We start from the raw sequence: 13,754 nt of genomic DNA on the forward strand, positions 1-13,754 counted from the left end.
GGAGGTGTACGCGCAAAAGACACTATAACGCTCAAGTCAGCTTCTAGGTCAGAGAGAGAGAGAGTCTCAAATTATTAGAAAAATACCACGTAGGAGGCCCTCATGCATAATGTTAGCCTCTACCAGTGACAAATTACCATCATCCTCAAATGAAGAAAAATCAAAGAGCCATCGTCCCTTATCATCTCTAATGAGGTCTCCACTACCCATGCAATTCTCCGCCTCTCGAAAGCATCCACCAACATTAAGTTTCACGAATCCATGGAGGGACCAGAACAAACATAGCCTACCCACACATTAGGTTTGGATCCAAAAACATCTAGAAGTCATCATGATCATGACATATATGACATCAAGTTTCACGAGCAGTCATCATGATTATGACCGATGCAACGCTAATCTCATGAGTTGTTCACAGGTTTTGCTATTAAAAGTCTACTCTACTTAAATTCTCTCAATATTTATGTCTTTGATTTTTTCAGATTTTTCTTTTCTACAAACTAGGAAAATTTTAAAAACAGAAAATGGTCCATTAATCTCTTTTTAAAAACTCCTCTACTTTTTTATCTTTGCAAAAATAAAATTTTAAAACTATTATTTTGTGAAAAAAACAAATTCTTAATTAAATTAAATAATAATAAACAGAAGAAACCCTCTCTCACACTATCAAACTCCCCCCCCCCCCCCCCCCGACCACACTCATTCTCTCATATTGCTTTCCCGCCGTCACTGCCGGCAGCCGCGGTACCACCACTCGTCGCCGCACCGAAATTTCCGCCGCCTCCGGCTCCGCCGTCCTCCTCCAAGCCAGTCCATCTCAAACTGTCCCTCTCTCAAACTTAGCTAGCTGAGTAGTGAGCATCCCTTCTTCCTCTTCATTCCTTGACAGAGTTCATGGCACTGTCTAACGCCACCCAACTCAGGAGCTTCAACTCCCTCACAACCACCCCTCAAAGATTCACACACCCTTCTCCTCGTTCATCCTTTGCTTCCTTCCCATTTCCCTCTCTCACAAGCTGCGCCTGCAAAGCCAGCATCCCCACCCACCACAACATGCTGGGTTCCGCAGCTCGTTCTTCTGATTTTGAGCTTTCTGGTTTGACAGCTTTGTCACCATTGGATGGCCGCTATTGGGCTTTTACAAAGGAATTGGCTCCTTTTATGAGTGAATATGGACTCATATACTATAGGGTCTTTGTTGAGGTGAGGTACCCTAACATAGTTTCTTTTCTCTATGTTTTGAACACCCTTTTGGTTAAAGAACCCTTTTTTGTGTTCTGTTTGTGTGAACTGTGAACTATCTCTTTTTTGTTTTGAACACCCTTTTGTTTAAAGAACCCTTTTTTATGTTCTGTTTGTGTGAATTTTCAATTTTCACTTCCAAAGGTGTGTCCCTAATGTTATTGTGTGTTTATGTGATATGTACTACCTGTCAGATAAAATGGTTGCTGCAGCTGTCGCGAATTCCTGAAATTGTTGAGGTTCCCAGTTTCAGTGAAGGTGCTGAATCTTACTTACAAGGCCTGATTGATGACTTCAGTATTGATGATGCCTTGGAGGTTAAAAACATTGAGAAGGTGACAAACCATGATGTTAAAGCTGTGGAGTACTTCTTGAAGCAGAAGTGCCAATCAAATGCTGAAGTTGCTAAGGTTGAGATTCATTTTGTGCCTGTTTGTTTTTGTGTTTTACTTTCTGTTTGTGGTAATGAGTTATGATGGATTCCGTCGTGCCTGAACAAAACTTTTTCAACAGGTGCTTGAGTTTTTTCACTTTGCTTGTACATCCGAGGATATAAATAACATTGCCCATGCATTGATGCTGAAAGAAGCAATGAATTCTGTCATGTTTCCTGCCATGGATAAAATAATCAAAGCTTTGTGTACTATGGCTAAAGATAATGCTCATATCCCGATGCTTTCTCGCACTCATGGACAGGTAAGCTGATTAGTGAAATAATTGAGTATTTAAGAGTTGCAATATAGGGTTATTGCAAATACTTCAGCATTGGAACTCAGTTACAAACAATTGGTTTTTTTTACTTTTGAATGGTAAAAATCCTTTTAAAACTATTTGAATTTATTAGCATTGTTGTATCTTCTCTTTAGTAGTTTCTAGATCTTACTTAAACAGCCTTGATTGGACTTCAATTTTTCTGCACTATTCTTCAGCCAGCTTCGCCAACAACTTTGGGGAAGGAAATGGCTATATTTGCTGTGAGATTAAGCAGAGAAAGGAAAGAACTATCTCAGGTTGAGATATTTGGGAAATTTGCTGGTGCAGTTGGAAACTACAATGCACATGTTGTTGCGTATCCTGATGTTAACTGGCCTCGCATTGCGGAAGAGTTTGTACATTCTCTTGGATTAAGTTTTAATCCTTATGTCGCTCAGGTTATTACCTCTCTATTTTTACTGTTTTTTGTTCTATTCAGGTTTAACACGTCGATATACAATATGTTGTGGTCGTCAATAGCCATATATATTTTTAAAGACTTATGCTTGCTGAAGTATTTTGGATAGATAAGATTAGTTGTTAGGATATTTTGGATAGATAAGATTTAATTAGTTGTTAGGATATTTTGTGATAAACCAGAATTATATAGATAGGGTTAGATTAGCAGTAGCAGTTTGCAATCATCTGATCATACCAACTTGTTAACTTCATGTATCCTTCTGACCATATCACTCCACTTGTTAACAGATTGAAACTCATGACTATATGGCCAAGCTTTTTCATTCATTCATCCAATTCAACAATATATTAATGGACTTTGATAGAGACATGTGGGGCTATATATCTTTGGGTTACTTTAAGCAGGTGAGTTTTCTAACATATTACATACAGCCAGTTTACCCCCTATTTTAGAGGACAATACTCTTTTTTCATTTTCCAAACTTTTTGTGCAGACCACTAAGGCTGGGGAGATTGGCTCCTCAACTATGCCTCACAAGGTAAATCCTATTGATTTTGAGAACAGCGAAGGTAATATAGGGGTGGCTAATGGAGGATTTTCCCATCTAAGCATGAAGTTGCCCATTTCACGTTGGCAGGCAAGACTTACTTCAGTTTGATTGTATGTTTTTTGTTCTATATTTCTATTCATTATGGTATTGGTATTATTCTAAACTTTGTCATGAGATGGCAAGTGTAATATTTTTCTGCACTTATCTTTGTGTGTGTGCGCGCGCGCTTGTATTGTCAAGTAATATGGTGTGGAAACAGTTACCTCAGCTATCTTAATCGATTGATCTGTTAGCATTTAGTGGCAGTGATAGTCTAATTATGAGTAGCTCTCAAGTCTCAAATATTTTTGTTTTTGTTATGGCAGAGAGACTTGACTGATTCTACTGTCTTAAGGAACATGGGTGTGGGTATAGGTCATTCTCTGCTTGCCTACAAAAGCGCACTTCGTGGAATTGGAAAGCTTCAGGTATTCAGCTCAACATGGGATTTATGTTACCTTTCTTAGTAAATGTATAATTATCTTTGAACTTCAATGGAAATAAATATATTATTAGGACATACTTTTTATTTGTATTCAGAGATTCTGAGATTAGAGAAAGCTTGAGAAGACTATAGGAAAACTATGTCTATCTTTCCTGGTCCCCTCAAACTCAGGATCAGGGAGGTTGAGAAGACAACACCATGACTTTGTTACCTAGCATATGGAATTGTAGCTTAGAGAGTGCCTTGGTGTAGACACAATTTATTTATTCTGAAGCTGGAACATGGGAAAAAATGAAAGATGGTTATTTAGTAGTTAGAACCTTCCCACAAACAAAAATATATTGCATTATCTTGGTTTGGGGTTGGATTTAGTTGGGGTTAGGGTGGGGCTGGTTTGGTTTGTTTTCAGGTTGGGTTGTGTTGGTTTGGGTTTGGGCTGGGTAGTGTTAGTCTGGGTTTGGTTGAGTACCTGAATTGGTTTGGGCTTGAGTTAGGGATGGGTTGGGTTTGGTTTGGTTGGGATTGGGTTTGGTTGGCTGGGGGTTGGGTTGTATTGGGGTTAGTTTGGTTCGGTTGGTTGGGCTTGGGTTGGTTCTTGGTTTGGTTTGGGTTGGGTTGGTTTTGGCTGTTTGGGTTGCGAAAACAGGCCTAGTTCTATTTACTTATAGCAGCTACTGTTATTTCGTAAACTATACATCTATCAGTTTTGGCTACCTGAACTATTACATTCCCTACAGCAATGACTACATTCAATAGGATTTATCTTCACATTGAGCTTTTTTGGTGACATTATAATTTACAATTTAGGTTAATGAAGCTCGCTTGAGTGAAGACTTGAACCAATGCTGGGAGGTGCTTGCTGAACCAATACAGACGGTATGATTCTAGCTTTGCATGATTATTTGGTGTAACCTTTTTTCTTTTTATTTGTATTGAATGCTTAAAATGTATTTATAACTTGAGTTCTTTGTCGTGAATGGTGATGCAATATTAACTTGATGCTGGTGTCTACTTGGTAGAACATAAGAGGAAATGTTGCTTGTTGAAACTCTTTCTTGTCTTTCAGAAATTTTTTTAATTTGTAAACTTTGCTTGTAATTTTCATCCCCTTTATAGATTCTGCGATAATTATTTGCAAATATTTATGTAGGTTATGCGAAGATATGGTGTTCCGGAACCTTATGAGAAGTTAAAAGAGCTAACAAGAGGGAGAGCAGTTACAAGAGAGAGCATAAGAGACTTCATTGAAGGCTTAGATATTCCAGAAGAATCAAAACTGAATCTGTTGAAGTTGACACCAGGTACTTATGTTGGAGCAGCTGTTGAATTGGCCAGAACTGTGGAAAACGCAGTGAACAATATCATCAATGGAATCTAGATATTTGAGAAGAGTGCTTGAAACAGTTTTCTCCAGATAATGAGACTGCTGCTAAGGCAATTTTGTGACGGATCCTCACCATTAATGACCATTAGTCAATTTATAATTTTTATTTTAAAATAAAATACTTCATTTGGGAAGGAGAAAAAGGACATCTTCCCTGATTTTGACAAAGTTTAGTGTAGAATGATGTTAAGGATCTTGTAACTCTAGACAAATTGTATTGTATTTTAGAGTTCGATGTGTCACACCTGAATAAGAAAATGGTCTTGCAATCTTGTTTTTTAGAGTTTGATGGGTCAAATTCTGACCACGTGTATTCTGCATTCTACACCTCATTTTATGTTGTGGATATCACACCATTGCGTCCAAAGTAAGAGATAATTTATGAAATCTCATTTTAAATGTGTATGAAAATTACACTTTTCCAACAAATTACTTAATACTCCCTCCGTCCCCTATTATAAGTCACTTTTACCTAATTCTCTAGGGTTAAGAAAAGTGGTTAGAATTAGTTAGTTGCAATAGATTTGTATCTTTTTTCCTAAATTAACCTCATTTAAAAGTATATCAATTCAATTAATCTCATCTACCTCTCTCTCTCTCTCTTCATATTAATGTTCCACTATCTTGAAAACCTCATCTTACCAATAAAAACTAAGCTTTGAAAGTTTTTTTGAGTAGATATAAATGAAAGGGGCCTTGAAAATAAAGAAAAATATTGGAAAGTAGGAAATTTTTTTAAATGCTACAAGGATAAACATGGAGAAAGAGAATTAATGTTGCATAGATATTGTAAAGTGACTTATATTTCGGGACAAAAAAAACTCACAAAAAGTGACTTATAATAAGGGACGGAGGGAGTACATGTTTGGTTTTAAATTGAACCCAACTGGACCTAAACGGATGTCTAAGGTTCCTTTCACATTTTGTGCGTTACTATTTCTTAAATTTCAATGCACTGAATATGGTTTTCAACCGCTAAGCAATCGTGGATTATATCCGTTGAGTTATATAGCAAGAGCCACCTTGTAATTTTACAAGCAGCTTGTAGATTGCTGTTTATGTTCAGATATTTCTATTCTTATAGTCATTTGTAATTTTTAATGTACTTAAAGTTGCATTTTGTTACTCCAAATCAAGCTTGTTTCTGAGAGGAAAAAACAATTTTGATTTATACCAACCTAACACCTTCAATTTCTTTTTTCTAAATGAGATTTATCTCCAGTAATCCACTTTCAAAATCCTCTTCCACATTTTTTTTCAAACATGTGAATTAGTGACAACAAATTCTCTAGTAGTAGTTATTGTTGTCCTGTGTCTTTGTTCTTTTGGTGGGTTGTCTTTCAAGTTTCATCTTACATGTCCTTGATTTTGGAACCCTTTTCTTTGCCACCATCAAAACCACCAATTCAAAATTCTACCAAACGAAAGAAACCACCTTGCTTATCCCTTGGTCCCTCAAACTCCACTACTGCACATGAAAACACAAAAACCCACTTGACCCTTCATGAGAGTTCTACCACAAACTATGCTTTGATTCTTGAGTCCTGTGAATCCCTCAGTTTGGGAAAACAGGTGCATGCTCACTCCATAAAAGCTGGGTTTCATGGGCATGAGTTTGTTGAAACCAAGTTGCTTCAGATGTATTGTAGTAAAGGCTCTTTCGAAGATGCATGTATGGTGTTCGACACAATGCCCCTGAAGAATTTGCACTCTTGGACTGCACTCCTGCGTGTTCATGTTGACATGGGGTTCTTTGAAAAAGCGTTTTTCCTGTTTGAAGAACTGCTTCATGAGGAAAGGCTGGGAGTGGAATTGGAATTTTTCGTGTTCCCCGTGGTGCTGAACATTTGTTGTGGTCTAGGTGCTTTGGAGCTGGGGAGGCAGCTTCACGGGATGGTATTGAAACATGGGTTTGTTACCAATGTTTATGTGGGAAATTCTTTGGTAGATATGTATGGTAAATGTGGGAGCTTGGATGATGCCAAGAAAGTTCTACAAGGAATGCCCCAAAAGGATCGTGTCTCATGGAATTCTATTATTACTGCTTGTGCTGCCAATGGGATGGTATATGAAGCATTGGATCTCTTGCACAATATGTCTGAGGGTGAGTTGGCTCCCAACCTTGTTTCTTGGAGTGCGGTTATTGGAGGATTCTCGCAAAATGGTTATGATGTTGAGTCGATTCAACTGCTGGCCAAATTGCTAGGAGCAGGGATGAGGCCGAATGCTCGAACTCTTGCAAGTGTTCTTCCTGCTTGTGCCAGGATGCAATGGCTATGCCTTGGGAAAGAGTTTCATGGCTACATCGTTAGGCACGAGTTCTTCTCTAATGCTTTTGTTGTGAATGCATTAGTGGACATGTATCGAAGGTGTGGCGATATGAAAAGCGCCTTTAAAATATTTTCCAAGTATGCAAGAAAATGTGCAGCGACTTACAATACAATGATAGTTGGTTATTGGGAAAATGGAAATATCTTAAAGGCCAAGGAATTGTTTGATGAGATGGAGCAGGAAGGTGTAGTGAGGGACATGATATCATGGAATTCTATAATATCAGGGTATGTGGATAATTTCATGCTTGATGAAGCCTTGAGGTTGTTCCGGGATTTACTGAATGAAGGAATTGAACCTGATTCCTTCACTCTTGGGAGTGTCCTTACTGGCTGTGCGGATACAGCTTCTATTCGACAAGGGAAAGAGATACATTCTCAAGCAATTGTCAGAGGTTTGCAGTCGAACTGTTTTGTTGGTGGAGCTTTGGTAGAAATGTACTCTAAATCTCAGGACATAGTGGCTGCTCAATTGGCATTTGATGAAGTGAGTGAAAGAGATCTAGCAACTTGGAACTCTTTGATATCCGGCTATGCCCGCTCTAATCGAATAGATAAGATGGGAGAGCTTCTTCAGCAAATGAAAGGGGATGGCTTTGAAGCCAATGTGCATACATGGAATGGTATTTTGGCTGGCTGTGTGGAAAATAGACAATACGATTCAGCAATGCAAATGTTCAATGAAATGCAAGTTTCAAATTTGAGGCCTGATATATACACAGTTGGAATAATTTTAGCAGCATGTTCCAAATTGGCTACAATCCAACGAGGAAAGCAGGTCCATGCATATTCCATAAGAGCCGGGCACGACTCTGATGTTCATATTGGAGCTGCCCTAGTGGACATGTATGCAAAATGTGGGAGTATTAAACACTGCTATGCAGTTTACAGCAAGATATCAAACCCTAATTTGGTTTGCCACAATTCCATGCTCACTGCTTGTGCCATGCACGGACACGGTGAAGAAGGAATCGCGCTTTTTCGCAGAATGTTGGATGGTGGAAAAGTTAGACCGGATCACGTGACTTTCCTATCAGTTCTTTCTTCATGTGTTCATGCAGGATCAATTGAGATTGGTCAGGAATGCTTTAATTTGATGGAAACGTATAATGTGACTCCCACATTGAAGCATTATACATGTATGGTTGATCTCATGAGTCGCGCAGGCAAGCTTGTCGAAGCATATCAACTTATCAAGAACATGCCGATGGAAGCTGATTCAGTGACCTGGAGTGCTATGCTTGGAGGTTGTTTTATTCATGGTGAAGTTACCTTTGGTGAAATTGCTGCAAAAAAGCTCATAGAATTGGAGCCGTATAACACTGGAAACTATGTTATGTTAGCAAACTTGTATGCTTCTGCAGGAAGATGGCATAATCTGGCTCAAACCAGACAATTGATAAAAGATAAGGGAATGCATAAGAATCCAGGATGCAGTTGGATAGAAGATAGAGATGGGGTTCATGTATTTCTTGCTAGTGATAAAGCACATAAAAGAGCATATGAGATATATTCTGTGCTGGATAATTTGACTAATTTGATTAGAATAAAGCCTACGACTCATTCATAACATAAGCAAGTAGTCGTTAAATATTTAATTATGAAGAATGTGATTAATAAATTTGTCAATATATCATAAGCGCATACATCAACTTGACACAAGGTTGTTTTAACTTAAGCAGATGTCTCGAGTTCGAGTATCTATGAATACAATTTCGTTAAATACTTAGTAGGGAGAGTTATGTCGTACATAGTAGTTTTACCCGGTTCGAAATTGAGAAAATAAACAAACCAAAAACAAATTTGTCATTATGCGCCTCAGGTTGGCTAAGATCCAAGAAGAATTGAATGGTGATGCTGCACTTGTTGTGTCCTGAAACTGATGAACAAATGAAAACGATGCATTTGGATTTGGAAGTGCAACATCCATCTCTATGGTCGCACCAAGTGGACATTACATTTGTGCATTATTCATTATTTAGTATCATATCTTATACTCACTTTTTATTACATAGGAACCGAATTTAGAATCTAGTCTCTTTCAAAAAAAATTGGAATCTAGTCACTATTGGCGTTTTCCCACACCCCAACATTAGCAGTAATGATTCATGAACCACTACACAATAAAACACCCCTAAACACCCATTTTTCCTGCGGATTTGGCCAAATAATACACTGAACTAACCACCTAAATACACATGACTAACCATAAAGCACAGAACAGTTCTGTGCTTTATGGCTAGTTATGTGTATTTAGGTGGTTAGTTCAGTGTATTATTTGGCCAAATCCCTAATTTGGAAATTTCAATTTTACACGGTTCTGTGCTTTATGGTTAGTCATGTGTATTTAGGTGGTTAGTTCAGTGTATTATTTGGCCAAATCCCTAATTTAGGAATTTCAACTTTACACGGTTCTGTGCTTTATGGTTAGTCATGTGTATTTAGGTGGTTAGTTCAATGTATTATTTGGCCAAATCCCTAATTTAGGAATTTCAACTTTACACGGTTCTGTGCTTTATGGTTATTCATGTGTATTTAGGTGGTTAGTTCAATGTATTATTTGGCCAAATCCGCAGGAAAAATGGGTGTTTAGGGGTGTTTCTACTATTCAGTGCTCAGAATCATTTTTCCCAACTTTAGCACACGAATTATTCGGTCCCATCTCCATGTGGCATTATCTGCATAAGTATCAGTCTTGAAACGTAAGCTTGTGGGGACGGAATTATCCAGTGAAGGCAACCACCTGTCCCAGGCAACCACATGTCCTTGACAATAACTGAGTAACATAAATTATTATCTTTCTTATTTTAGTAATTTCTTTAGATGGTATCAACCGCAGATAACAGCAACTAATCATCTAGCAGTGCTCGCATTAAGTTGTAAACAGCTGACACATGATCTGTTTCATTCCCTAGAGTGAATTGAAACTCAACCTTTGTTAAGGGACAGGTGAGCAACCACCACCGCATACCTCGTGATTTTTATAATTTTGATATATGCTAATCTCATTATTGGTGTTTGACAAGATTAATGATTTTCATTAAAATTAGATGTTACTTCCTTTTTTTTAATCAAAGAAAAGAGGTGAATATTAGAATGAGTAGTGTTTTTAATTTCTCACTCATCAATCATGGAAAGGTAGATCATACAATGATGAAAATTTTAATCTTCTTGTGTTCTACATAATTCTATCCAACATCTTCTCTCTTCCATAATTGACTGTGGCACATGATGATGTCGTGTGCACTTTTCTCTCACTGTCAAGTGTCATCCCAAATCACGGGTTTAACTGCATATGTATTCACAAGATGGTTGGTTACTTTGCTCGTGTTGAATTAAATTTCTAGCTATTCTGGGATAGAACACCATAATTTGTGTTAGTATCTGTTCTTATACTCCCACCTTTAAGACAATTTGAGTTGTTTTGTTTGTCATGGTGCTTTGGGACTCCACGTGATTAGGTACCTGATCCTGTCTCAGCTGAAAGTTTGGTCTATATGGCTTGGATGTTTTCTATTTTGAAATTCAATCGTGTGATTCAGTTCTTGTCTTCATTGGCTACTCTTGATTGAATGGAGAAATTTGGATTGTATTCTGGATCATCTTATTTTTTTCTCAGAAATCAGAATCAATTCTCCCTAGAATTGATTTTGACTTTAGGATCAATTGCAGGAGGATTTCCAAACATATTAGATGTTGTACAAGAATTTGGGCTAGTGAGTGATAACTTTTTTCCTCTGTCTTCTCATGATCACTTCATGTTGAAATGTTTCATTGGCAAAGAACTTTGTAAGGCTAGAAAAAGGAAGGAAAAATGGTGTTCTCTGTATTTGCTTGTTAGTTCTGATTTTTTTCTATAACTAGCATAGCAATTCGATTGCGTTTATGTTTGAGAAAAATAAGCTGATCTAAACATGTTATTATGCGTTTGTCATGATGGTGGAAGCTGATGTTATGAATGATTACCAAAATTCTGTAAAATTTCAGGATGCCCCTTTGATTTCTTGAAGCAAGCTGTAGGTGTTACTTGATCTGGATTGAAGGATAGATTGAAGTTATGTCTGCTTATGGCCATCAAACGGAGCATATGTATTCTGAAAGAAGTCTCACAGGTGGTTCTGGTAAGTGGTGCCAGCTTTTCCATTCTTTGATTCCAAATGAATCAGAAATATAATAATCCATAGTAGAGGGATCTTATCTTTTGTTGGTAGATAACAATTCAGAGCTTGTTCTAAGCTATCTTATCTTTCTGCCTCAGTCATCCTTCAAACTGTTATTTTGGTAAGTAGTGATGTTGATATTATTTGTCCTGTTTCTTTCCTGACCACAGAGGTGAGGAGCAGTTTTGTGCTGGAATCAGGATTCTACATCACTACTTTTGCTGCAACCATCTTCATTGCTGGATTCGCCGCCATCGGGCTTTTACTAATTACTTTGTTGGTTTCCCTGGCATTGATGCTGCAATCTTGTCAAGATAATAACGGTGGAGTTGCTGAGCTTCAGGATAAAAATGGTGACTACAGTTATTGCAAGGTTTATTCCCTGCATGCTAAGCTAAATAACTTGGAAGGACATGATCCTCCAAACATATGCAAGGACCTGGCCTTAGAGTATATCAAAGGAGGTCAATATGCTAGAGACTTGGATTTAACCAGGTCTGTGATTGAGGATTACTTTGATAATGTTAGTTCATCAGATGATGGTCTTGATGTGGTATTGATAGACATAGATGGCATCTTTCCACCAAATCTTCACTCTTCCAATTTGTTTCAAAGGTAATTTTATCATCTAAGCTGGTATTTTTAATTCTTCTTGCACTATGTCAAGGTTTGTTTTTGAATCTGCTTGAAATTTTCTCCGATCCTAAACTGTGTTTGAATATCAATTGAGTGTAACGTCAACAGACTTTCATCTAAATCTATAAAAAGAGTTTCAAACTCTTTTGTCTCGAAGAAGTATTAGCGTTTGTTTGCACTGGTGCTAACGGATATCCAAACAAGCAAATTCCCAGTTTGTTTTTTAGGACATAATTTCCCTTCCTAAAGGAGGAATCTTATTTCTTTTGGTTCAATTTTGACTGTCAGTAAAAGAAGTTATCCTTCCTTGTATTCTTTAACATACTACATTTGGTAACTTGAAAGATATAATTTCACAGAGAAATTTTTGGAGTAACATGCAATCTGAATCTTCATGGTCTTTGTTTATTCTCTTATCAGATCCTCTAGCCAATTATGTTCCCTGATTCTAGATGATGTAAAATATAGATAAATTAGATCAGGAACAGCTGGAATTGTGGTATTTTGTTGCTACAACTTGCATCAGTTTACTAAATCATATTTCTTTGTACATCTTTTATGTAGCTTATCCAACTTGATGCTGATCTGCATATTATTATTAGCAGTAACTTGACAATGTTTTTCTTTTGGTGTGGGTTTTGTAAGAACAGCATTAGCAATTGTATCTTAGAGGCAAGGAAGTTAAAGCGCATGCTTGTTTTAAGATTATTCATGAATCTTCAAGCTAGTAGGTGGTTTGTAATTCTGTTATCAAGAGAGCCTGGGACACACCAAAATGTCACCATCGATAACCTTCTCTCTGCTGGATTTAGAGGTTGGTCTTCCTTGATGATGAGGTATTGTGAATAAGTTCTGACCTCATATCCTGGATAAGGGTTTAGGAATGGTTTCAAGTTTGTTTAGACTTTAAACTAGCTACATAAACTTCACATTTAAAGAATCTAACCTCTCATTTCAACTATTTTGGGTTCTCAAAGACTCTTTCCAGTTTGTTTTTTCGGAGAATCAATTCTTACACACAGAAGCTACTGACAGATGCTTCTTCTCAGAATTGATTTTGGCCTTATAATCAACTATAGAAGGATTTCCAAACATGCACTAACTATGCTTGAAATTGATGGTCTTTATACGAAGCTTTACAAACAATTCTTTCTATACAACCAAATCAAAAGGCCAGACTAAGTGCATGTTTAGAAACCTTTCAACAATTGTTTCGTAAGTCAGAATCAATTTTAGGGAGAAGCTTCTGTATTAGCTTCTGAGTGCCAGAATTGATTCTGAAAAAAGAAAAGTTGATCCAAACATGCTCTAAGCTTTCATCTTTACCAAAAACATATGTAAGAACCAAATCTTATGTCACCAGTGATGTTCACTTTTGCAGAACAGAAGATGAAGATTCTACCAAAGCAAATGAGTACTTTTCTAGGCAAAGGAATGTGATACAGACCAAGGGTTTCCGTATAAAAAGCATCATAAGCAGCCATATAGCTGCTTTGAGTGTTGCAGATACAGGAATACGAAATTTTTTGCTTCCAGATCCTATATGTGACAAGTTTGAGCAGCAAAAGAGAGCATAGATTGCAGGATGATGGAGTTTTTGTTGGACTGTAATTTTTTAATTTTATTCTCTGAATCTTGTTTTGTTCACATCAGGGATATTGTAATTACACGTAGATCCAAAAGACAGGTAGCATAATCAAATATAAAATCATACATATGCTTTTTAAAAGTTATAGAAGTTGAAGTTTTTTTATTCTTGCATCATAGGACCTGTCAGAAATGTTAAATACTACT

The 13,754-nt window shown here is 37.2% G+C and overlaps 3 protein-coding genes across 7 annotated transcripts; all 3 read left to right on the plus strand.

The window, feature by feature from the left end:
* Positions 1 to 692: 692 nt before the first annotated feature.
* LOC130733626 (uncharacterized) lies at positions 693 to 5,221 on the plus strand. The gene is made up of 9 exons (XM_057585852.1): positions 693 to 1,203; positions 1,437 to 1,652; positions 1,756 to 1,938; positions 2,172 to 2,393; positions 2,704 to 2,820; positions 2,910 to 3,053; positions 3,332 to 3,433; positions 4,258 to 4,326; positions 4,601 to 5,221. The coding sequence occupies exons 1-9, from the start codon at positions 895 to 897 to the stop codon at positions 4,826 to 4,828; spliced, it is 1,590 nt and encodes a 529-aa protein (XP_057441835.1). The 5' UTR covers positions 693 to 894; the 3' UTR covers positions 4,829 to 5,221.
* Positions 5,222 to 5,941: 720 nt separating this feature from the next.
* LOC130733628 (pentatricopeptide repeat-containing protein At2g13600-like) lies at positions 5,942 to 8,987 on the plus strand. Its single transcript, XM_057585854.1, has one exon. It carries the CDS (start codon positions 6,191 to 6,193, stop codon positions 8,732 to 8,734), a length of 2,544 nt encoding a protein of 847 aa, XP_057441837.1. The 5' UTR covers positions 5,942 to 6,190; the 3' UTR covers positions 8,735 to 8,987.
* Positions 8,988 to 10,309: 1,322 nt separating this feature from the next.
* On the plus strand, positions 10,310 to 13,719 carry LOC130733630 (uncharacterized protein At2g39920-like). Of its 5 annotated transcripts, none has more exons than XM_057585860.1 (5): positions 10,310 to 10,625; positions 11,152 to 11,285; positions 11,495 to 11,939; positions 12,611 to 12,774; positions 13,342 to 13,545. In XM_057585860.1, exons 2-5 carry the CDS (start codon positions 11,222 to 11,224, stop codon positions 13,398 to 13,400), a joined length of 732 nt encoding a protein of 243 aa, XP_057441843.1. In that variant the 5' UTR covers positions 10,310 to 10,625; positions 11,152 to 11,221; the 3' UTR covers positions 13,401 to 13,545. The 5 variants fall into 5 exon arrangements, with proteins under 5 accessions (XP_057441843.1, XP_057441839.1, XP_057441842.1 ...); XM_057585856.1 differs by having other exon boundaries at positions 10,315 to 10,625; positions 12,611 to 12,796; positions 13,342 to 13,719; XM_057585859.1 differs by having other exon boundaries at positions 10,315 to 10,540; positions 12,611 to 12,796; positions 13,342 to 13,719.
* The last annotated feature ends 35 nt before the right edge of the window (positions 13,720 to 13,754 follow it).

This window comes from Lotus japonicus, chromosome 1 (genome assembly GCF_012489685.1).
Source record: "Lotus japonicus ecotype B-129 chromosome 1, LjGifu_v1.2".
Taxonomy (NCBI): domain Eukaryota; kingdom Viridiplantae; phylum Streptophyta; class Magnoliopsida; order Fabales; family Fabaceae; genus Lotus; species Lotus japonicus.